At 35.1% G+C, this 25,099-nt stretch overlaps 2 protein-coding genes across 3 annotated transcripts; one reads left to right on the forward strand and one right to left on the reverse strand.

Annotated features, from left to right (window-relative positions):
• Positions 1–3,406: 3,406 nt before the first annotated feature.
• Positions 3,407–25,099, forward strand: CPSF100 (cleavage and polyadenylation specificity factor 100). Of its 2 annotated transcripts, none has more exons than XM_028211473.2 (18): positions 3,407–3,639; positions 6,711–6,879; positions 7,077–7,173; positions 7,736–7,862; positions 7,965–8,080; positions 8,290–8,384; positions 8,469–8,620; positions 8,867–8,924; positions 9,010–9,117; positions 9,724–9,976; positions 11,344–11,528; positions 13,342–13,434; positions 16,678–16,776; positions 23,363–23,494; positions 23,578–23,622; positions 24,136–24,303; positions 24,542–24,616; positions 24,767–25,099. In XM_028211473.2, exons 1-18 carry the CDS (start codon positions 3,491–3,493, stop codon positions 24,866–24,868), a joined length of 2,223 nt encoding a protein of 740 aa, XP_028067274.2. In that variant the 5' UTR covers positions 3,407–3,490; the 3' UTR covers positions 24,869–25,099. The 2 variants fall into 2 exon arrangements, 1 of the variants encoding a protein (XP_028067274.2); XR_014361347.1 differs by having other exon boundaries at positions 3,411–3,639; positions 23,578–24,017.
• LOC145820190 (uncharacterized) lies at positions 20,076–20,885 on the reverse strand. Its single transcript, XM_082915082.1, has one exon. It carries the CDS (start codon positions 20,822–20,824, stop codon positions 20,087–20,089), a length of 738 nt encoding a protein of 245 aa, XP_082771208.1. The 5' UTR covers positions 20,825–20,885; the 3' UTR covers positions 20,076–20,086.

The following is a 25,099-nucleotide window of genomic DNA, read 5'->3' on the forward strand; positions in this document are numbered from 1 at the left end:
TTTCCATGCCAAACATGCATTTAGGTTTTATATGATTAAAACCCCAACTTTTGTAAAATTACACAAAGGCCCGAACTTCCTCAAAATTACCCAACAACTCCCAACATATCGAAATGCCAAAATTTAAAGACAAAACTCATAAAGAGGAGTAGGATATCCCTACCTCAAATTCGGAGCTCAAGGGAAGAAGGTGACGAAACTCAACGTGCTCCAAAACTCGAAATTTTTAGATCAATGCAAAGCCCTCGACGATTAACTCAACTTTTGTAAAGACCAAAGGTGAGGAATACACCCTAGCTAGATCAATACCTAGAGAGAAGTTGAGGTTCTAGTGAGAGGAGCTCTCAAATGGAGATTTTGAAAAGTAAGAGAGAGAAAAGGAGTTGAAAAAGTGATCCAAAAGTCGGATTTCGGACTTATATAAAAGTCGCCCCGCTCGAGCGTCAAACTCCCCGCTCGAGCGTCACTCACAGACTCCCGCTCGAGCGTCAACAATCCCGCTCGAGCGGCGGATACACACTCCCAGAACTTTTACAAAACCAGGTCTCCGCTCGAGCGTCAAACCTCCCCGCTCGAGCATTACACACAACATCCCGCTCGAGCGCACAACACTGCAGAGGAGAGACTGGAAGATGGAAATCTACGCTCGAGCGTCGGAAACCCTGCTCGAGCGGACAGACAACAACGAAGGGCCCGCTCGAGCGTCAAAATCCTCGCTCGAGCGTGAAGGACAAAATCTGGGCAACTACTCTTGGTTTCTAAGTCCAACCAACCTGTTTCAATCTCGCCCAACACAACCTAAGACTCGAATGCAAGGAGTAAAGGATGTAAACAAGACATATACAACAACCAATTCCACGGAACCTAAGTCCGGGTACAACAGTTAAAGAAAAGGAAACCGGGATCGCTATAGAATTTTAACATTGAGAGGAGTGAATAAATAACTAAAACTTTTGTAACAAACGTGTGAATATAATATTAATTTTTATCAAAAAATATTATAAAACTATATCATTAAATGTTTTTATTCCATGTACTAAATAAATTGCAAAAATATGATCATAATATAATAGAACATGCCTACATCATATTTTTAACTTAGTACACTCAAAAATTGTTGACAATATTAGATATCATGTTCTATGAATATTTGTTAATAATTGCAATTTTAAATGTAGTTTTTTGTCGGCTTATTTTGGGAAGTAGATTAAAAGTTGATTTTTTAGCCTTTTTTTTTTAAAAAACATACAAAAAAATAGAGAGGTGATATGACCTAAAAAAGCTAAAAAAAAAATCAATAAGCTACGCTTTAACCTACATGCCAAAAGAGGCCGCAATCATTAGGATAAATTTTATTTAAGCTCAATAAATCATCTACATTGTTGGATCACAACCAAAATTAATTTTAGCTATTCTAACCAATTATATTTGACATTTTTAAAAACCTTTTTATTCTATTTATTAGTATTATATTATTGAGAAATTTATTTATAAATCCCATTTAAAGGACTTATTGTCCATAAAGTTTTTTTTTGTGTTCCACCTAATCTCATATATTTAGACTCGTATTGCAAGAGGTTCTTTTTCCTTATTTATAATATTTATTGGACTATTATACCCTTTGTTCTATTTTTTATAGTACATATTACACATAATTGTAATCTTTACGTTTTTCTTTTTCTATTTTGGCAGTTTTGGTGATCATTGATTTTGGAGAAATTAGTGGGATAAGTGTTTTTATACATTTTGGTAGGGTTTCGAAACTTTGTTTTAGAAGTTGGTGGTGAGAGAATATTGAGTTCTTCCATTGACATTGTTCGAAGCTTTGTATTCTTCCATTGTTGTGGTTTGAAACTCTATGTTCGAAGCTTGGTGTTCTTCCATTGTTGCGGTTCGAAACTCTGTATTCTTCTATTGTTATAGTTTAAAACTCTATTTTATTTCATTGTTGCAGTTTTGAAGCTCAATTTTCTTCCATCATTGTTATTTTGAAGCTCTATTTTCTTCCAGGAGAGATCGTATGGATGATTTTTCATATCCATTACAAGTTTAGAATTATTTGACGAAGGTTAGCACCATTTTTATTTTGCAACTACATAGAGGTTTGCATTTTGTATGGATTCATGTTTAGTAATGCTTGGAAGGGATGTATGTTTAGAATTGTTCATTAATTGATCAAAGTCGGATTCGACCTTCTTCTTTTTTTCGAGATAGATTGATATGGTATTACGTATTAGTGTGTGTATGTTTATTGGTTGGGTATTTAAGTCAATGTGAACTTTCACATCTAGTAGAGCTATTATTGTTGTAGATTATTATATTTTAATGTTTTGTATTTAGTGATGTGAACTTTAACATCAAAAGCATGTGATGGTTGCATGATGTGCATTGTAGACTGGTGATTGTATGATTATTATATAATGTAAATGTTCACATATCATTGATTAGTGTATGCGTTTGCATGATTTTTGTATGATTATTAAGTGGTATGAATGTTCATATTGTGTGAAGTCATTACTTGTGGATTATCACGTTGTAATGTATTGCAACTGATGTTGTGATCAGCACATCATGAATCAATGTTAATATCCACATTTAAGAATAGTCATACTAGTATAAACAACAATATGTTATTTTGGTCACAAACATAGTGTGTACATAGAGATGTGAATGTTCAAATTAATTTTGTAATATAAATAGGTGTCGCACCCAATGCTAACGTTCACATACTAATGCAATATTGAATGTATGTATGGTTTTATGAGAAGAAGTTATTTTGTCAACATTCATTTGTAATGTGAAAGTTCGCATCAACATTTAACCAGAGATTTTCAAAAAGTAGATGATTTAGGATTTTGGGGATGTGAGTGATTTTTTCTTTAAAATGAGAAAGAGATTTGCTCCTTATTCATGAGGGAGAAATTTTCTCCATAGAATAAGGGTGAGATTTTATTCTTAAAATGAATGAGAGATTTTTTCTATGGAATGAGAAACTATTTTTTATTATATATTAATTTTAAAATAGAAAAATGTACAAAAAAAATATAATGATGATTTAGTGATATTATATTAAATAGGATCTAATGAAATACCAAAAAAAAAAATGTTAAATAGAATAAAACGCTAAAACATAAGATTTAGCAAAACATGACCCTATATTATGTCATTATATAGATCATATGATTTAGCAAACGGACCCATTTGGGGTAAGGCTTTCGAGTTAAAATAGCAAAAAATTTGAAACACTAATCAAGTAATTTTTTCTATTTTTTTAAATATATTTTTTTTATAAAAAATTAAAAATTAATTAAAATAATCAATTTTCGGAATTTAACATGAAAATAAAGAAGGAAAAACATCTAAACGCAGTCGTTTTGTCCGGTTATGTTAAAACCCTACAAGCTTGTAGCTGCTGGGCCGAGAAATGTATAACTAGAAAGAAACGCCGAGAAATACGAAAGGAGAGACAGAGAGAGAGAGAGAGAGAGAGATGGGAACATCAGTTCAGGTGAAGCCACTGTGTGGAGTATACAGCGAGAACCCACTTTCTTACCTTGTCTCTGTTGACGGCTTCAACTTCCTCATCGACTGTGGATGGAATGACCACTTCGACCCCTCTCTCCTTCAACCCCTCTCCAGGTCTCTCTCTTTCGACTTTCTTCATCAAATTATTTGTACCAATTGGCATTGAGATTTGGAATCAAGATTTTTGTCTTCTAAACAGTTGCATATTTGGTATGGGGGGAAATATGAAGGGGAAAGAAAGCTATGCTTTTTTTTTTTTTTTTTGAATTGAATAATTCAATTAAGAAAGGGTTTGAATTTTAGGTTTCTCAAGTTTCAGATGGTGAAAGAATAAAAAAATGTGAACTTGTTTCACTTTTTTCCCCTTCATCATACATTTTTCTTTGAAATTAAACTATCTTGTGTGTTTGTGTTTGTATGCTGATAGATGTAAGAATGTATTACTACTATTTACATTTACTGATGTATATATATGCACTAGTGGCCACGCAATGCGTGTGCAAATAAGTAAGAATAAAAATAAATAATAAGGAAATTAATATCATAATATGTATGTTGTCTAAATGGCAAGAATGTTCTTAATGAAACCCAAGTATTGAGTTCAAATTTTGCTCATGCCTTTGAAAAATAGTTTTTTACTTTAGGATAGAAAAATTTGCCACGTGACAGAATAAGAAGCTACCACACTATTAGACACTATGGTTTGTGTTTGTAGAATAGTTTTTGAGATAAAAAGTACGAAAACTTGTTTGGTTTGTCTTTTTTTAGAAATGGTTTTGGAAAATTGTTTTGGGAGAGAGAGTTTTAAAAAAAGTGATTGATTTGATGTGTATGAGAGAGAGTGATTTTGGAAAGTAGGTAACCAAACAAAATTTTGTGATTTTTTTTGAAAAAATTTGTTTTGTTTGATTACTCTCGAAAATTTATTTATAGAGAATTTTTTTCAAAAATTTTTCTGAAAAACAAACCAAACAAGGCCTAAGTTGTATGCTCACATATATAATAGTATAGATGTGTGTATATAAACACATATCTGGTTTTGAAGATGTAAAAGAACAATTTTCGAGTTTTTAATCCGTATTTTTTTAATATTTTAATTAAAATGCTTTACTTAGATGATAGTGTTAAAATATTTTTAGAAAAATTACTAAATACAAAAAAATTAAAAATAATTTTTTTTTTGTACATTTTAATTCCTTTAATTTCCTTGCAAATATTTTACTTTTTTAGTACATTTAGAAGATTAGGGGTATCTAAAATAAAAAATAAAAAAACTTGTTTAAAAGATAAAAAAGTTCACTTAGACAAGAAAACACGAAAATCGAAAACATCAAAAATTATTTTTGAAAACTCAAACACCTTGTTTGGTGCCAATTTTAAACCCCCCCCCCCCCCCCCCCTCCCACCCCCCTTCCTTTTTTTGGTTTAGTCCAAAAACTCAATTTCCGAAATCAAATGTTGGGACAAAGAAAAGATTCCTAGCCCCAAGGGGCTGCCTGGTGGCAAGGTCTTGGGTTTTGAAGGTGTGCTTCCTCCAAGGTTGAAGAATAAAAAATTTTTAGGTGCTAACAATTCCTTAGGGCCATGAGACTGGAAAAACCCTTAAATTAATCGTGGTGCACTTGTGGAAAACTCCTGGCCTAACGCATGTGCACCTCTAGGGATTAGTCGAGCTATGATCTGGACAATCCAGTGCCAATCAAAAAAAAAAAAAAAATTCTTATGTCTTGTGATAGGATGTTTGACTTGTTCTAGATAGATATATACAATGTTATAAAAGGCGTGCCTAGGCGTGCACCTAGGCCTAAGTCCCATCCAGGCCCAAGGTTTGCATCTTATAGTGTTCCAGGCTAGGCAATATCGATAAGGCGCTTGACTGATCCAAGGCACAATAAGGCCCAAGGTTTGTGTGTTGAGGGTTTTTTTTTATTGTTACTTTAATTGGTTTTGTTTGAAATTTGACCATTGATTTAATATGGTGATGTTACAGAAGATCTCCACTCTTATTACAGATGCCAATACATTGGGCATTCAATCCTAAATCAATGATAGAAAAAAAATTAGCCCTAATTCTTAATCTCCGAAGAACACTAAATGTTTAACATTTCATTTTGTTTATGTTGAATTATAAATTATTTACTTATATTAAATTACAAATTTTTTTCCGTACAAGGTGCACCTCACTTCAGTGAAGCCTGCACCTCACCTTGCGCCTTAAGCCTAGGCCCCAGGAGACCTTGGCACCTTAGTGCACCTATCGCCTTTAATAACATTGGATATATATATAGATATCCTGTTTGGGAAGAGTTTTTTACTAAAATAGCCAATAAAGACAAAAAAAATATCAAAATAGCCAATTAGACAAAATGTCACATCCTACACATCAATCAATTATTTTTTCTCTCACAACCTTTTATTCAGCTATAAAAAAATCCACAAATTATCACAAACACAACTTTTTTTCATCATATAAAATAGCTAAAAAACCAAAAAGCCAACTAAAATAGCCAAGTTCCCAAATGAGGCCATAGATAGATATAAGAGATGAGTAAGTTGGTGTGACTTGTTCTAAATACATATATATATTTTTGTTTTTTTAAATGTTCGTTGCTTTGACCCATATTCCAATACAAGTCCATTTGCCAACAATAACAACAGGCAGTGAGAACCCCAAAGGAGGGAAACTTTTGAGTTTGAAAACTGTACCCAAATTGAAATTGTAGATTGCAAAAACTCCAACAACCAAACGGTTGTCGCTTTCTGAAAAACAATTTTCAAAAACAAATCCTGAAAATTAACTTCAAAAATTAGAACCAAACAAGGTGTTTGAAATCTCAAAACCCAGCAGACAGGAAGCAGAACCATTGCTTCTGCTTCACTCTCATTTTGGTGTGTGATCTGAGTCTCAGTCTGGCAGTTAGTCATTTCCTAGCTAAACTGCATCACACTTGCATGCCAAAATATACTTACTTTATAAATGGTGCTTAAGAGTAAGTCAGGGATTCTAATCCATCCCTTGTTCCAAATTAATTTACTTTATTATTTTTTATTGTGTTTTCTACTTAGAGTATTTTAAGATGTTATAGATAAGTTTCATTTGCATCATAGAAAATTTTAATTTCAAGTCAATAAAGGTTGTTATTTGTTGGGGCTTCTGCATTGAGAAAGCTTGAATTGGTGTTCAGGGTGGCTTCAACTATAGATGCTGTCTTGCTATCACATCCGGATACACTTCACCTTGGTGCTTTACCATATGCTATGAAACAACTTGGACTCTCTGCTCCCATTTATTCAACAGAACCTGTGCACAGATTAGGCCTACTGACTATGTATGATCACTATCTCTCACGAAAGGTGAAGTCTTTATCCTGGAAATTTGAGTCGTTATTATTAGTTATGTTATAGAATTTTGAGCAGCATAATTATTTTATGTTCTTGTGAAATCCTTGTGCTCTCATCATCAAAAATTAAAAACAACTACGCCTCTGAAAATAATGATTAATGCTATCATATGATGGCATTTCTTCCTAATTGCATATCTGTTTTTGCAGCAAGTATCAGAGTTTGATTTGTTTACATTGGATGATGTTGATTCTGCTTTTCAAAATGTAACAAGACTAACCTACTCTCAGAATCATCATCTCTCTGGTATGCATCTCGTATTGCTCTCTTTATCAGACACAGCATGACAGCTTTCTTCGGCCCATCCACTTTTTTCTATTTTTTTCTTTTCTTTTCTTTTGCTGGTGGTGGTGGCGGGGTGGGGGGTTTGAGATCCAGAATAGTAGTACCATCCATTCTTGCAGTTTTAAACATACATGTGAGGTAAGAAGATTATTTGAGTATCAAATTGACTTCAGTTTTTCTGATTGATTATTTTTCAATTTTCAGAAATGGTCATTATATAGCAGAAATTTCAGGCTATCATTTTCCTTGTTTGATTTATATGTTTTGATCCAATTGAATTTTGGCTTGATATTTTGCATGACTGGGCTTGAGCCCATCAATCATCTCCAGTGTTCTTAAAGAATAAAGATTATCAAAGTTATAGATCTTGCGAACCATTTTTTACTGCAGGAAAGATCCGACATTTTCTTTTTTTTTTTTTTGTAATGTATTGCATCACAACAAGCCTTTTTAATGTATTTTGTTTTTTTCCTTATCCATTGTTCCTTACACTGGCTTTTAAAAACCTAGTAAATCATTTTAGGGAAAGGAGAAGGAATAGTTATTGCTCCTCATGTTGCTGGGCATCTATTGGGTGGTACTCTTTGGAAGATAACAAAAGATGGGGAAGATGTTATATATGCTGTTGACTTCAACCATCGCAAAGAGAGGTCTCCAAACAAATAGTTCCATTCAAATTAAAGTTACTTGTGTGTACATATTTGACATTTATCTGTGGAAACAAGAAACTTACTGGCCTGATTTTTTACCAGGCATTTGAATGGAACTGTTTTAGAATCCTTTGTTCGACCTGCTGTTCTAATAACAGACGCCTACAATGCTTTAAATAATCAGCCCTCCAGACGTCAAAGGGACCAAGAATTTCTAGGTAATTCACGTTTCTTCTTCATTTGAATATAATGGGGCCATAATATAATCTATGCTTCTCCCTCCTACTTTTTCTCTTTTTGCCTGTTGCAAAAATGTTTACACATGTATTTCCAGATATAGTCATGCACTTAGTCAATAGAAGCTGCTTTTGTTTGATGTTTATAATTTCTTCCTTTTCCTCATTCCAACTTTCTGCTCATATTGTAGATGCTATACTGAAGACTCTCAGAGCAGATGGCAATGTATTGCTACCTGTTGATACTGCTGGTCGTGTGTTGGAGCTAATTTTAATACTGGAGCAGGTCAATCTGCGAATATGCAGGAATTTTTCTGTTTTATGTTATTGTTGAATAAATCTGAAGATTGGTTCTTGCCAAAATTTGCAGTATTGGGCACAGCATCACTTGACCTATCCTATCTTCTTCCTCACCTATGTTGCATCAAGCACAATTGATTACGTCAAGAGTTTCCTTGAGTTTATGAGTGATTCAATAGCAAAGTCATTTGAGCACACTCGTGACAATGCTTTTCTTCTGAAGTAAGAGGCTTTTATATATATATATATATATTTCCAATTTTGTAATGTGTTTTCAGAGAACGTTCTGTAATCTGTATCCATTTTTCTTTGTCTTACTCTTATGCCATCGATTGTTGCAGAGCTTGCGTTTTATTTTGCGATGCCTGAATCATGATATTATGTCTCTTGCAATTTTACATTTCTTGTATGGAGTTTTTATTGTTTAAGGGAACATTTCCTTACAATGCTGTTTGCACTCTCTTGCAGGCATACCACTCTTCTAATCAACAATAATGAACTGGAGAACATTCCAGATGGTCCAAAGGTTAGACTACTTTGAAGATGAGATTATCTTATGTGTTCAAGTTTTTTTTCACTTCTGATGGCATTGTCTAAGATTTCTTATCTAGATTGTTCTAGCATCCATGGCCAGTTTAGAAGCAGCTTTCTCACATGATATATTCGTTGAGTGGGCTCCCGATGTCAAGAATCTTGTGCTTTTTACAGAAAGAGGCCAGGTATATGCATCACCTATTTATTAATCCATCTCTAGGAATTTGAAGCTTTAAACTTTATGCCTTTCTATTCCTGGTGTCAATAACGATTTAACTGCATGAGAAGTGGTTGTACCATCCTCAAGTTGAATCTCATAATTACCGTCTCATGCTTTGCCTGCTAGTTCAAAAGTGAAGTTTGATCAATCACAGTTCAAAAGAAAAGTGAAATTTTTATTGTTTCAGAAACCGCTGTAAATGTTTTGGCATGAGTTTAATGTACATTCTACTGTAAGAACCGTTTGTCCCTGCCCATTTGCTGCAGAACATTCATTATTAAGGACATTGGATTTTTGTCTATACCTGAAAAGCTGAAACGTGATACAGATTGGACTTATCTTTGCACCTTTTTGTGAACATATGTGGAAGAATTCAACTTTTCCCTGATTGCAATGGTCTACCACACATTTTGGATATTTTTGGCTGAACAGTTCAAAATTTTTAAAATTCTTGATAATGTAGATATATGTGCGTCTCTGAAACAGTCTTCATGATGACTGATTACTTGCATCTTATATTTTCATCTTATTCTTTGCAATATGTATGGCTTACTCCCCAACTGTATTATAGTTTGGTACATTAGCCCGCATGCTTCAGGCAGATCCACCACCTAAAGCTGTTAAAGTTACAATGTCCAAGAGGGTTCCTTTGGTTGGGGATGAGTTAGCTGCTTATGAAGAAGAGCGAAACCGAATAAAGAAGGAGGAAGCCATAAAAGCTACCCTTATCAAAGAGGAGGAATCAAAACCATCCCATGGATCTGATCCTAATGTGGGTGATCCAATGGTCATTGATGCTAGCAGTACTCATGCTTTATCAAATGGTATTTCTCATTATTTTCACAATATACAAATGAAACCAACAATTTAATTTTCTTTTCTGGAGCTAAAATTGCTAGGATTTCTATAAGCTTCAAAGCATGAATTCTGTTTTGAAACAGCATGTTCCGTTTGAAAAATTGTCATCAAATGTTTCATTATTAACTGCTGAAATAGATCTTGGGAAATTCAGCTTTATTTTTGAACAAAATCTCTATATTCGGAATTCAACGATTTATTTTGCCAAACAAATTGGAGTCCTCGGGGCAATATGCAGCCTTATTTTATGAGTCCTTTAAAAAAATTTTACTAAAAAATGAAGAGGGTTAATAGGGCAACAATGGTAAATATCCAAAAAAGTGGCCAAACAAGTACATTAATGGATCACGATCATTGTGGGTGCAGCCCACATCACACCGACTTTTAACCTACACTATACACTATACACTTCACTTTCAGGTAACTTTTTGGGTACATATTCTGGTTTGTAGCATTTTTCTTAAAGGGAGTCTTTATAGACATTCTAATTTAAAACTTTCACTTGAATGCTATCTAAAGAAGGCATGGTTGCGTTTGGTAGAGCTTTGGAATTATAATTTGAGAATAGACTTGTATTTTGAGTTTGTGAGTTTTGGAATTATGATTTGAAAAGAGAAATTTTGTTTGGTTATGAGTTTTGAAAAGATTTTTAAATTGAGTTTTGAATTTTTGATGTGACATATGAAATGAAAAAAATTGTTTGATTATGAGTTTTGAAAAGATTTTTAAATTGAGTTTTGAATCTTTGATGTGACTTATGAAATAAAAAAATTTGTTTGGTTATGAGTTTTGAAAAGAGTTTTCAAAATTTAATTCAAAAACTTGTAACTCATAACCAAACATACAACTCAAAACTCTATTGAAAACTCTATTGAAAATTCTATTCAAAATTCATAACCAAACGCCATCCAAAAATTCAATTCAAAAAATAATTTATCATTTTGGTCTAAAAAAAATATTTTGTATGTTTAAAAAATATCAAAAACAAATATAAATTTTTTTTTCAAATAACAGGTGGCGATTGACAATTGCAAACAAATAAATAAATAAAACAAAAAAAAAAACAATTACACTGTTTTGGTCAACCGGCCGGACGTCCGGGGGCACATCCGGGAGGATGACCGGGTAGACCTAAAATTCACAAACTTCTCTGCTTTTCATAATAGAGTACATTGATTTGGATACTCTACCTATACCGTATAATAATGGTGCATCTTTTTACATATGCATAAAGAATCTGGCACATGCTAATTCGTTTCAGACCACCAAGTGCAATAAATTTCTATGTTTTACTTGCTGTCATAGTAAATTTGATTCTTATTCTCTGTTGCAGTTGCCGGCCAGCAGAGTGGTACTTACCGGGACATGTTAATTGATGGATTTGTTCCCCCTTCCTCCAGTGTTGCCCCAATGTTTCCCTTCTATGAAAACTCTTTTGAATGGGATGACTTTGGTGAAGTCATCAATCCTGATGATTATATAATTGCGGAAGAAGATATGGACCAAGGAGCCATGCAAGTTAGTGCCTGAAATATTCTGTTTGCTCCGAGTGCAATATTTAATTGGCTTGCTTTAGTTCTAAGTTTAAGCTCTTTAACTAGGCTGTTTTGCTTTTTGTCTTCTGCAATCGGGTTCAAAGAAAGGGAGTCCGTATTGAAGGATGATTTTTTTAAAAATTATTATTAGGGTAAATTACAATCACCTTCCCTAAGGTTTGGAAAAAATACAATATGCCTCACAAGTTTGACATAATTACATTAACCTCCCTTTTTAGTATGGCTAATGTGACCGAAAGTAACGCCGATGGTTGATAAAAAATGAAATAAACAAAATGTAAATATACATTTTAGTAGAAAGGAGATGACAATATTGGAACGGGGCTACACATTATCCAAGCCAGTGTCCTCAAGTGTCATTGCTCAAATATTAGGTTATGCTGATGTCTACTGATATTTTTATGTACATGGACTACTTTATTGACATGGAAAAGCTTAATCGTTGGATTGACAAATTATAATAAAATGAAACTAAAAATTAATATATTATATTTCTTTTATTTTTGATACTGCAAGGGTTGCTTGTTTGCGAGATTAGGGGGGATTGATTGGGACTAAAAGACACGTGGCTCCCACATGTCTCCTTCTCATTCCCCAATGTAATTTTAGCTACAAATTTTCAATTTGAGGATTGTGGCCTTATATTTGGGACTAAATGGGGGGATAACTAATCCCCCCCTTCTCTTGAGATTTATTAATCAATCCCCTTCGAATTATCTTATGTTGTCTATCCTTTGGTTAAAAAAAATCATCCTCCTCGTCCCTCCCCAACAAAACATAATTCAACTAATATTTGGTACATATAAATCCTACCCATCGGTACTACTTATCCCTCTTCTTATCCCATGTTATTGATTAATCAATAGGTGGCTTAACCATTAGGCCACATAGCCCATTGCCTCGGGCTTGTTAAAAAAATTCTTATTGCCACTTAGCCTATTGCCCAAGGCCAGGCCCATTAAAAAATCTCAAAAAAATTCGTATTGCTAAAGGCCCCAATTATCTAAAATGACTTATAAGATAAACCTAATTTTAATGTTCTGTGTGAGACTTCAAATATCCTTGGGCCGCCTTTTTTTCTGTCCATGAAACAAGCATGGCCCAAGTATCTAGCAGGCGATTACGTTGAAGCAGACAGTCAAGGAATAATAGATAGTAGATTTATATCAAGAGCTGTTATCAAACCTACTAATAGCAATGAAGCCGTTGTGATAAATTGTTATTAGATGGTTCACAGTTGCATTGATTTTAGAATTTATAGCTATTTTCTTTTTGAACTTCAAGTTACGGGTAGTCATCAAGCAAGGGAAGGAATGTCTGGATTGTTTTGCAGAGAAGTGAAAGGATGTGAAGGGGCCAAGATGATGATATGTAAGAATTCAAATCAAACATGGAGAAAGTGCTTTAGCGTTGTGTGAATCTGTATTTTTTATAAATTTTAGGGAAGAATTGTCAAAAGAAAGAGTCTGTCGGTACCATTTGTTTTTAGTTTCTTTATTACTTCAGTAAGGGTACTGTATGAAGCCTCAGTGAAGTTTTGAACCTAGTGTGAGGTTTATGTTTACGGTTACTGTTTTTACTTGTTGTTTGATTCTATATGTTAACAGTTTACACTCAGGTACTTGTTTATTCTATAACCTGTTCTTTTATTTTCTTTTTGGTCAACTTAACTGCGAAAGAAATTTAGTGGATGAACATAATTTTTTACCTTTTTTAAAGAAATCAGCTTTGTGGATGGGGGTATATATGTATTTCACCGTTTGTCTTCTGCATAGGTTGGCGGAGATCTGAATGGAAAACTTGATGAAGGGTCAGCTAGTTTGATACTTGATACAACACCTTCGAAAGTTGTCTCTAACGAATTGACAGTAAGTCAAACTTCAGCTTTTAGTTGCTTAAGGTATTTTACCCCAAACTATGGGTAAATTCAAGTGACAATAAGTAGCTTAAAATTTAGAAAATATATGGGTAAACTCAAGTGACAAAATAAGTAGCTTAAATTTAGAAACTATTAAGTGATATTGTTGATTCATTGTTATCTTGTGTATCACTTTAATTCTAATTGCAATGCGGATAATGCATGAAATTGTTTTGTTATGGAGGTTTGTTCAAATGTACATCTGTTTGCTACTCCTCATTATAGTGGTTCTACAGCTAGAAACTTATTCCTCTTCGTTTTTACAGACTAGAGCAAAACTTGTTGGTCTTTTCTAATGGATAACTAAATATTACTTTTCAGTTTAGTAGACTCAGGAAATGTGCAAGATTGTGTGTTTCTCAAAAATATCATCTTTCACAATCAATGATTTTATCTCCTGGAACCTTGGAATCTCAACAGTTATTTGTAGTTTAAAGCATTTTTAAATTTTTTTACTACCTTTGATTTTTCCACGTCAATTTTTTCTTTTTAATTTTATTTTATAACCACTGAAGTTTGGTTTTCTGGATTTTTTTTTGTCTGTTTAAAATTTTTACCATTTCTAAAACTGGTGGGGAAACAAAAACAATATCATTTGCCTTTCATTCTTTGCACAAAGCATGAATTGTTTGACAGGATTAGCTGCACCCTGTTGACTATCCCAATTTCTTTATCCTGGCAGTCAGTGGTCTCCAAATTCTTTAGATCAGTGATGCCGAACAGCTATTAAGAAATATGTTCAACTATTTGGATAATCTCAAAACCAGAACTTGTGGAGAATTGATCCCAAAAAAAACTTCAAAATATTTAAGATGAATAGAGAAGAAAAACATAAGGGTCAAAATCCTAATCTCACAAAACGGCCACAACCTTCTATTCAATATCAATAATTCAAAGCTAACTATTACAAAGCAAAACCTAATATTTATAGGCTATAAACCCTAATTTAAAATAGAAAACTAAATCATAACATTATTTAGAAACTTAATCTCTAATAAAATAAGTAACTAAATATACTAAAATCCTAATTAAACTATCAATAAAAAAATAAATAAGCATAAATAAAAAATAACAAAATAAATAAAATTTCCATGTCACATTTCCTATCATTCTCTGGAATTGAGAAAAAGAGCTCATCCTCGAGTTTTCTTGTAAATATTGAAATCATCCATGCCATAGAATCAAATACTTCAAAGAAGTGAATTCTTTGATTTTCTTCCTTTGCCAACTAATCGACATGTTCATACTGTCAATGAAATCCGCCAAACATGGGTTGAAAACACAAAGGCTCTGTTTGTTTATGTTTTCAAACTAGTTTTCTACACCAGAGTTTGAATATGATGTTTGTTTAGTGTTTAGAATCACGTTTCGAAAGCTCTGCAGAGAACTCCGTCTCAGCCGCTTTCTCAACCGCGCTTTTCAGAATTTGTTTTTGAAAATTTTGCCTAACGGGATGTCCGGCCGATTGACCGGAATAGTGATTTTTTTTTTTTTTGCAATTGATATGTTAATTTTTATATAATCGAAAAAAATATTTTCTGAAATTTTTAAAATTTTTTATGTGCTTTAAAATAATTTTGAGTTGTATGTTTAGTTATGAGTTGTAAATTTTTGTATCAAATATCAAATGTCACATCAACAATTCCCCGCTCAAATCAAAATTCTTTTCAAAACTATTTTCAAAACTCTTTACCAAACAAATTTTCTACACTCAAATCATAATTCCAAACCCCACAAACTCAAAATACAACTCATACTCTCAAATCATAATTACAAAACACAACCAAACGCAGGCAAAAAAAATCTTCAATGCCAATATAGTCAGCCATGTTGAACTTGATCAGGGAATAGGTTGGTGGCAGATCAATAAGCAGCTCTGTTTTTGGTGAACTTAGGCCAAGTTTGGGAAGACTAAAAAAGTGCACTTTTTGTCTTTTTGGACTAAAAAATTGAGGTTGAAAATATGGATGTTTGGGTTAACTTTTTGACTTTTTATTGAAAAATGTGTAATAAAAAATTGTAAAAATTGATTTGTAGAGAAAAATTTGAATTGGGAGTTGTGCAGCCGTAATTGTTGACTTTTGGTGAATAGTGTTAACTTTTTAGCTTTTTGAGTAACTTTTTGACTTTTTGACTTATTTGGGACTTCCCAAACTTAGCCTTACTTTCTGTGTAGAATTTTCTTGCCTTTCCACTTCGGCTTCTTGGACTTCTGAAAGTTCTTCCAAAATAATATTAGGTCCCTCATACTTTGGAGTTGCTAGATCAACAACTTCCACATGGTCGTCACAATCTCCTTGTGGAATTTTTGAAGTTTCTCCAAAAGCAGGGACTAACAATTTGTTCAATGTTGCTTTCATTCAAGTCACTTATTTCTTCGTCTCTTGCACATCTTTCTTCATCTGCTGGTGTTCTTGAGATAGGGTCTTAAATTTGGAGTTTTAACTTTGCATTCGTGAACATGGCTAATGGCAAAAAAGATAAATTTTTTATTTAAAATAAAGATTTTGGTTCAAATCAACGAAGTTGGATGAAGAAGGCAACTACACCAATTGAACAGAGAAAGGCAGATCGAAGTTGGGCTCTAATACCAATTGATGCAGAACGGCTACTAACAAATCAGTTTAACTATTTGAATGATCTCAAAACCAAAACTTATGGGGAATTGATCTAAAGAAAAAAAGATCAAAAGATTTAAGAAGAAGAGAGAAGGGAGAAGAACGCAAGGGTCAAAACCCTAATCTCACAAAACGGCCACAACCTTCTATTCAGTATCAATAATTCAAAGCTAACTATTACAAAGCAAAACCTAATATTTATAGGCTAGAAACCCTAATTTAAAATAGGAAACTAAATCGTAACATTATTTGAAAACTTAATCTCTAATAAAATAACTAAATATATTAAAATCCTAATTAACTATCAATAATAATAATAACAAAGCATAAATATAAAATTACAAAGCATAAACAAAACATCAATTAGTGCTTTTAAATACTTCAATTTTGTACTTGCTCCCTTGCAGTTCCTACGATTTAACAATGGTCAGCATTGACATTATCTTAGGTAATGTTTTTTTCTTTTTTTTTTTGGTACTTCTCATATAGGTTATTGCAATTTACACCTGCAGTGTCATGACATTTTTACTAGCTGAAATTGCATTTTACATTGGCTAATGTTCTTTCTATATTAGGTGCAAGTGAAGTGTTCATTGGTTTACATGGATTTTGAGGGCCGTTCTGATGGTCGATCAATTAAATCAATTCTGGCCCATGTGGCTCCTTTAAAGCTTGTATGGATCTTCTTCTCTCTTGTGAAATTATTATTAGGAATATTAATAACTGATTATTGTATGTCAGATAGATTAGAGACGTCAATGAATAGTTCTTGGAAGAAGGCTCTTTGTTGTTGTAATACATGGCATGACACCTCTTAGGGTTTTATGCCATCATTGTCATATAAACATGCAGTACATGAAAATTGTTGGTGCTATCTAGGACGTGATTATGCGGAAAATGAGACTGCTGGCATCAATTGAAGTTTCCATGCATGTATGACAACACAGTTTTATTTTATGTAAACTATAAAAGGTTTTGCAAGAGTGAAATTATTTTTGACTTTGAGTTCAAAGTTGATTTCTGACACTGTTGCGAGAGAGCTGTAGGATCTAACAAGCATGATCACTGTTGTAGAGGAAGTATGTTGTGTCGTGTTCAACATGGACACGCTTCAGACACTTGGGCAACACTTCTTGAACCCTCCTAACAGGCCTTATATGATGAATCCCTTCATATGAACTATGTTCTGCATTCTTCCATACACAACTTATGCACTTTAAATATGTTCTGAAAAATTTATTAGATGAATTCATCATGTATATTGCAATGTCTTATAATTGTGTTGCATTCTTTAGAATGCAATTGCTATGTGAATGATATATTGATATTTAAGTTATGAAATATATAGCTTTTGTGTTACATATTTTTCCTTGTTGTTACAAAAATTATTCATATATATGACATGATAAATTTGTAAAAATATAAAATTTTGACATGTCCCAAGCATGTTGTGCTCGGCATTTTTTTGAAAATCGACGTGTCAACATGTCATGTCGCGTGTCCACAAGCGATGCCTGTTGTTTCTCAAAGCTAGTGTTACATGAACTCTCCTACCCACCTAGTGTACTCATATCTATTCAACAAGAAGAGTAAGGATATGGAATGTGTCTAGACCCCATACCCAAAATTTCTGGCCTCTCACGTGGACAAGAGATAGAAATCCCCTTTTCTCCTAAAAAAACATCTAATTTCAAGCACATTTGTAAAATTTAATGTATAAAGAGAAATAGAGAGAGAATAAATTGTATGTATTATTGATTGATGTTATTGATCTATGTTACAATGATTCATGATTCCTATATATAGAAGAGGGTGAGTGTGTAGTAGGTAAGGAGTAGGTGAAGTGGAGGTGGTAGTGGTGTAGTGGGTTAGGTTTAGTGGAGTAGGTGAGGTGGTAGTGGTGTAGTGGGTTAGGTTTAGTGGAGTAGGTTTAAGTGGGTGAAGTAGGTGGAGAGTAGGTGGATTTTAACAGCCCCCCGCAAACTCAAGGGGGATAGGAACTAACCAACTTGAGTTTGGAGAGAGTAACAAAACAAGAAAATACATAAAAATAAAAGAGGATAAGAGACACTGTATGGTCGTGTCAGACCATTGGTGAAGACACTGGATGGTGGTGTCATAACGTTGTAGAGGACACTGTATGGGGTGTCATAACCATGTAGAGGACACTGTATGGTGGTGTCATAACGGTGTAGAGGACACTGGATGGCGGTGTCAGACCGATGTAGAAGACAGTTTATGGGGTCATGTCGGACCGTTGTAGCAGACACTGTGTGGTCGTGTCAGACCGATGTAGAAGACAGTTTATGGGGTCATGTCGGACCGATGTAGAAGACAGTTTACGGGGTCATGTCGGACCGTTGTAGCAGACAATGTTGTGACAGTTTACAGAGTCTTGCTGGACCCTTGTAGAAACTAACCGGAATCAATGTCGGGACAGTTTACAGAGTCTTGTCGGACCCATAAAGGAGCTAACCGGAATCAATGTCGGGACAGTTTACAGAGTCTTGTCGGACCCATAAAGGAGCTAACCGGAATTAATGTCGGGACAGTTTACAGAGTCTTATCGGACCCATAAAAAATACACTGTATGATGGTGTATATAGGCTGCCCAAATATATATATATATGGATATATATAGTGAGCCTTCAAAAGGCGCGCCCACTTCATCAAAAGGCGTGCCCGACAGAAAGCGTCGAGCCATCAAAAGGTGAGCCGGAGACGCGGCGAGGCACGTGAGCGACAGAGTGGCGTGTCGGCCGCGTCGTCAGTGTCGATATAAACCAATGCGGAGGCGGTGGAAACCAAACCAGACTGAAACCTCTGAACTTGTCATTCTGAAACAATCTGTAAATACTCTGTATCCAACCCTTCTCGGAAACACTCAGCAACCCAAAAAACATGGCCTCTTCTTCCCGTTCAGCTACCCAGAACATGGCCTCATCTTCCCGTGGTCTGCTAACTCTCTTTCCCGACCTCAACGAGTCAACAAGAGAGATAACTGGTGCGGTGGCACTGGAACCTCAACCAAGCGCCCCGGAGTTTGCTCCGTTGAACTTTCCTATGCGGTCTGTGGAGCAAAGAATGGCAGTGCAGTCGGATGTGGAGGCCAATCAGTATACATTGAAGTCATGTGTGGAAACCATGACTGCGGTTACAAATTTGTCGAACCGGCTGCAGAGTAGGGCAAATGAGGTGCAGCAGTTAAACTCCCAGCTGGCTCTGCTCCAACGCATGTATAAGGATGCGCGAGCAGAGATAAGTGTGCTAAAGGCGGAAATAAGGAGCTGAAGCGGAAGGCCACCGTGATGTTCCGTTTTGGAGGTCCGCCATATGCTGCAGTGGAGGAGCAAGGAGTAGTGATCATGCCCAGTGGAGTGGGAAATACGGAGGCAACACCGGCAAGGGCCGCCCAGGACGGAGGCAAGAAGAAAAGACCGGCGGCAGAGTAGAGAAGAAAAATCCCACTGTGGGTGGGTGTTTGTTTGTTTGTTTGTTTTGTTTTGTTTTGTTTTGTTTTTTTTTTTTTTTTTTTTTTTTTTTTTTTTTTTTTTGTGTGTGTGTGTAAAATTGTGATCGGGGTTGATCCTTGAGATGAATAAAATATGGGTGTATTGTGCAAATTCGAATGGCTGGAAGCTACAAGACTCAGCAGAAAAAATGAGAGGGAATGAATATATATATATATATATATATTTTTTTTTTAAAGAAAAGATAAAAAATTGAGGTTCAAGGAAAAGTTGGGCGGTGGAAAGAAGAAAAAGAAATATATATATATATATAAGAAAAAGAATCAATTTGTGTTTCGTTTTCTTTTCAAAAGATGGAGTAAAATAATAAAAAAAAAAAGAAAAAGAAAGTTGAGTGGGGAACAGGAGTGTGTGGAAAGAAAAAAGAAAAAAATATGGGTTGGAGAATCTGAGCATCGGAGAAGATGAGAGGAAAAGGAAGTGGAGTAGTATATGCCAAGTGGTACAGCAAAATCTACGTCCCAAACTTTGTTTCAGCGATGGAAAACATCAGTGTACAGATGAGAACATCTGGATTCGGAGTAGCTGTCACAGGAGAAACATAATCCCTCTTCTTAACAAACCGAGCAAAACCAAACAATCCCAATAGGAGCGTCCAGAAAGACAGCTCGGAGATGAAGTCTCTCACGGCTGCAAAACCGATTAAGCCAGCTACTGTAAGAAGGTATGGTTGGCTGTCTACAGAGTCTGGAACAGAAGCTTCAGCAATGGCAATTACGGAAGACACCAGCACGATGATCAGAGTCAGCTCTGGAATAGGAGTATATGCTATCACTGCTGAGTAGAAAGCTCGAATGGTGTAAAGTGTAGTTTCTATTCCTCTGATCAGAGAAGTTACTGGATCACCAATGAAATGGAAAATAAGGGCCAGTGCAAGTTTTAAGAGGTATCCCACGAACTGGGTAATACTTGATAAAACCTTTTTCCAGTTGGACAACTCCCACAAGACTGTTCTCCAGGCATACAAAAGGAAAGCAAGAGCTATGAACCAAGGCCACCTAACAAGTGGGCTTGGGGCTTCCTTGGTCAAGGGCCTGAACCGGTCAGGCATGGTACTGTGCCCAGAGTGTACCCAGTAAAGGGTAGTAGAGAGGGATGATTGTGAAGAGGACGCTTTCGAAGCTGCCGTTGCCGACTTGGATGACGCCGATGAAGGTGGTGATGATATTATAGCGAAAGTGACTTTCGACATGAATGAAGTGCCTACAAGGGTTCCACCAGATAGCCCTTTGGCAGCTCAATGGTATAGACTAGAGCATCGGAAAGGTGAGACCAAGGTGAAAGGAGAGGAGGTATGTGTTGAGGTCCGGCGGGCGGCCAAGGCGAGACTGCCGCCCGCCGGTGAAGCAAAATGACTAGGTTGTTAACCTTGCTCTGATACCATGTAAAATTTAATGTATAAAGAGAAATAGAGAGAGAATAAATTGTATGTATTATTGATTGATGTTATTGATCTATGTTACAATGATTCATGATTCCTATATATAGAAGAGGGTGAGTGTGTAGTAGGTAAGGAGTAGGTGAAGTGGAGGTGGTAGTGGTGTAGTGGGTTAGGTTTAGTGGAGTAGGTGAGGTGGTAGTGGTGTAGTGGGTTAGGTTTAGTGGAGTAGGTTTAAGTGGGTGAAGTAGGTGGAGAGTAGGTGGATTTTAACAACATTCTTAAATGAGTTACATTTTATTATGTCAAATTAGCATACAATATATTATATTTAAATGTCCAAGATGTGTGAATGGGTGTGCGCGGTGCGGGTCGGTGCGGTTTGAGAGAAAAATAGAAACCGTATGGCGGGTGGCGGATTGATAAAAGTGTTACTAGAATTTGCCATTTTCCTTATCAAAAACCGGCGGTTCGGTTGACAAATAATGGCGGATTTGCTTTGGCGGTTCGGGCGGATTGGCGGTTTATAAAAAATATAATTCAAATTACAAAACTTAAATCAAAGAGTAAAAAAAAAGACGAGAGATAACATGATGTTAAGCATCTTGCAAAACTTTCTTCTGATGCAGCAAGTGTAGCAACAACATGATAATATCAACGGCTATGCCATCAGTTCATTACAAGCATCTATGGAAGTTACAATGATCAAATACAATACATAAAATTAATATCATTCAGGGTTTATAATATATTGAAAATGTTTACTGTTGAAAAGTATTTAAATTGAAAAGTGAGCTGATGCAAGTTTGCAACATGGCCAAAAAAAAAAAAAAGATTGAAAGGTGAATTGGAATCCAACTTTATTTTGGATTACTGACATCTTGAATTCCCTCAAGCAGTAATGTAATACTATATTCTAAGGTATAGAACAACAAGCAATCTTAAGTAAAAAAGAATTTTTAGAATCTTATAAAACATGATTTAATAGCGGTGCGGGTCGGTGCGGTTTGGAAGAAAAATAGAAACCGGCGGATTGATAAAAGTGTCATTAGAATTTGCCATTTTTATTACAAAAAACCGGCGGTTCGATTGGCAAATAATAATGAATTTGCCTTGGCGGTGCGGTTCGGTGCGGTTTTGGCGGTTCCGACGGTTTCGGCGGTATTATGCACACCCCTATGTCCCATACCCGACTTTTGGATATATAATCCTCATAACCTAAGATTTAGGGTATAGAGAGATCTGACGCCTGGGCAGAGAGATCCACACCCCATACTAGTACCAAGTCCAAGTAACATATCTCAAATCCAATCTGTCTTTCACATACATTGAGGTCAACATTGTCTTGAACCTGCCATTCTATCACTTTATTTTGCATTAATTATGTTCAGATACACAAAAGCAATGAGTGACCAAACCAATCAGGGTACGAAATGCTACTATCAATAATAAAAAGAAGGGAAAAATTCATTTTATCCCCTCGCGGTTTGAGGGTTGGAGCACTTTGTCCCCTTATGGTTCAAATATAGCTAGAGAGCCCCCTTTTGGTTTTGGACTAAAGTATAACCATTAGTTTTTTCATCCAAACTAACAGAAAGTGTATCACGCACACCGTTTTAAAGAGTGGGCTTGGTTTTCTAAAAAATAAAAGTGAAATTAACACAACAAAAAGACAATTTCAACCCCATCTTCTCCAAACTTAAAATTAGATTAAAGGTTAGGAATTACAATAAATAATTAAGAATTTATGTGATTTAATTGAATTAATGTTATAAATTATGTGTATGAAAGAGGAGAGAGAAAAAAACAAAAAGCAAAAAAGGTATAGGGTTTGAGCGTATTATAGTCATTTCACATCTATTAGTTAATAGTTGCACTTTGGTCGATGATGAATATAAGGTCTCCATCTCAGAAGTCACAGCCTCAGCATCAACAGCTGATGACTGGAGCTCAGCTGCACCAGCATTCAACACCATACAGTGGTGCTGTAACATAGACAATAACCAATTCAGTTAGTAATTGAACTGGAGTCGGTATTGTTTGAGTTAGTTGGACGTTAGATACTTACACCTGTATATAAATGTATTGTACTCTAGCTAAGTCATTGAGAATGAAATAACAACTTTTCTTCCCTTTCTTCAGTCCAAAACCACATGGGGTTTTTTTGGTTATATTTGAACCATAGGGAGGTGCTCTACCCTCAAACCATAAGAGGGTAAAATGAATTTTGTCCTAAAAAGAAAAAGTTACATTGGATAATCTGATAGCTACTTTATCATTTATCTTCTTGAACCAAGAAAGATTTAAGCCATTGCAAGTTAATCTTATTGTATGCCATTTTCTCTTTTTGAGGTCTTGGTACATGGATCAGCAGAGGCCACTGAGCATTTGAAGCTACATTGTTTAAAACATGTTTGCCCCCATGTATATGCTCCCCAAATTGAAGAAACAATTGATGTCACCTCAGATTTGTGTGCTTATAAGGTATAAATTGAGTTGAACTAAACATATTTGTCAATGAGCAATTTGGAAATCGGGATTTATTTCTTTCCTCACATGAAATGTAGGTGCAACTTTCTGAAAAGCTGATGAGTAACGTGCTCCTCAAGAAGGTACACATCTCAGCATTTCTAAGATTAATACATCACAAAGTACTGTTATATTAGCGTGATTTATTTCTTTAATTCTGTAAAGGGTAAAAAATAATTAAAGAAAGAGATTGAACAATGAATAAAATGGAGATTTCTTTAGCATAGAGGATTTTTTTGTTGTAGCAGATGGTGGACTTGTGGAATTGCAGGTCCCATTGAGGTTGCAGTCTTTGTTCATGTAGTGTCTGTCATCTTTTGCATATTTTGTGGTCGTTTAGTTGAATTGCTGCAGGTTTTGTTGAATGCTTCACTTTGGTTTGTCTAATTGGAGGATTGAGGTCTTCAGCTACCTTGTTGACTAAAAGCATTATAAACATAGCAACAAGCATACTGGTTTTTTCGCAATGTGGGATGATGTAATTTCATGGTTAACTAAACCTTTTAATATTTGCTTGAGAATATGAAGTGATTAAAGCAAGAAAAAACTCTCTCTCTCTCTCTCTCTCTCTCTCTCTCATATGATTGTTATTACAGCTTGGAGATTATGAAATAGCTTGGGTTGATGCTGAAGTAGGGAAGACAGAGAGTGACATGCTCTCTCTGCTTCCTCTCTCTACACCAGCTCCGCCACATAAGTCGGTCTTTGTTGGTGATATAAAAATGGCAGATTTCAAGCAGTTTCTTGCAAGCAAAGGAGTGCAGGTATTCCTTTTTTGGTCTCTTGCTTTAAATAGTTCTCTCAATAATTTATTTTCATTTAACCTAACCTTATTGTGCACTACTGTATCAGTATACGGTGTTTCTTGTATCTGAATAATCTTCATTTATTAACTGAAATACCATCAGCTAAATGATCTTAATACTCGGATCTTGAGCACTGGAGTTATAAGTGAATATAACAGTGATCAACAATGGAAAACCTAACAATATACTTTTTCAGGTTGAATTTGCTGGTGGGGCTCTACGATGTGGGGAGTACGTGACTCTACGGAAGGTTGGTGATGCAAGCCAAAAGGTGAGCAATTTCTGGTGACATTTCTTCTCTCTATTTTGCAAATTAACAAGAATAATTTGACTTTTATTGTTGTCCATGAACTATAAGCACATGAGGGCTGACCATTGCTAGACATATGAATAAAACTTGACTACGGAAAATGTTGTGCAGGGCGGCTGTGCTGGTATTCAGCAGATCATTATTGAAGGCCCCTTATCCGAGGAGTATTATAAGATTAGGGAGTATCTATATTCGCAGTTTTATTCTCTTTAAGCTAAGATTTGTGTGTGTGTGTGTTTAAAAGCTGAGATTGAAAAGCATTGTAAGGTGTCTACTATTAGCTTTGTTGTAAATTTAGTGTACACTTTTGAGCAATCCCTAGTTCTAGCCAAGTTTGATTGCATCAGTTTTTTAAGGGACTATAGTTTTCCATTACATGTAGACTTAATCTCTGGACTGGTAAATTTGAATGTTGAGTTATTTCTCCGGTGATGCATTTCTGAA

This window comes from Camellia sinensis, chromosome 2 (assembly GCF_055761805.1).
Source record: "Camellia sinensis isolate YWXY chromosome 2, ASM5576180v1, whole genome shotgun sequence".
NCBI lineage: Eukaryota > Viridiplantae > Streptophyta > Magnoliopsida > Ericales > Theaceae > Camellia > Camellia sinensis.

Bases quoted from the DNA above. Each gene is read 5' to 3' on its own strand.
- LOC145820190 (XM_082915082.1), bottom strand. From the start codon at position 20,824: ATGTCGAAAGTCACTTTCGCTATAATATCATCACCACCTTCATCGGCG.
- CPSF100 (XM_028211473.2), top strand. From the start codon at position 3,491: ATGGGAACATCAGTTCAGGTGAAGCCACTGTGTGGAGTATACAGCGAG. The intron at 7,863-7,964 runs GTCTCCAAACAA...ATTTTTTACCAG, and splicing joins TTCAACCATCGCAAAGAGAG to GCATTTGAATGGAACTGTTT. The intron at 8,081-8,289 runs GTAATTCACGTT...CTCATATTGTAG, and splicing joins AAGGGACCAAGAATTTCTAG to ATGCTATACTGAAGACTCTC.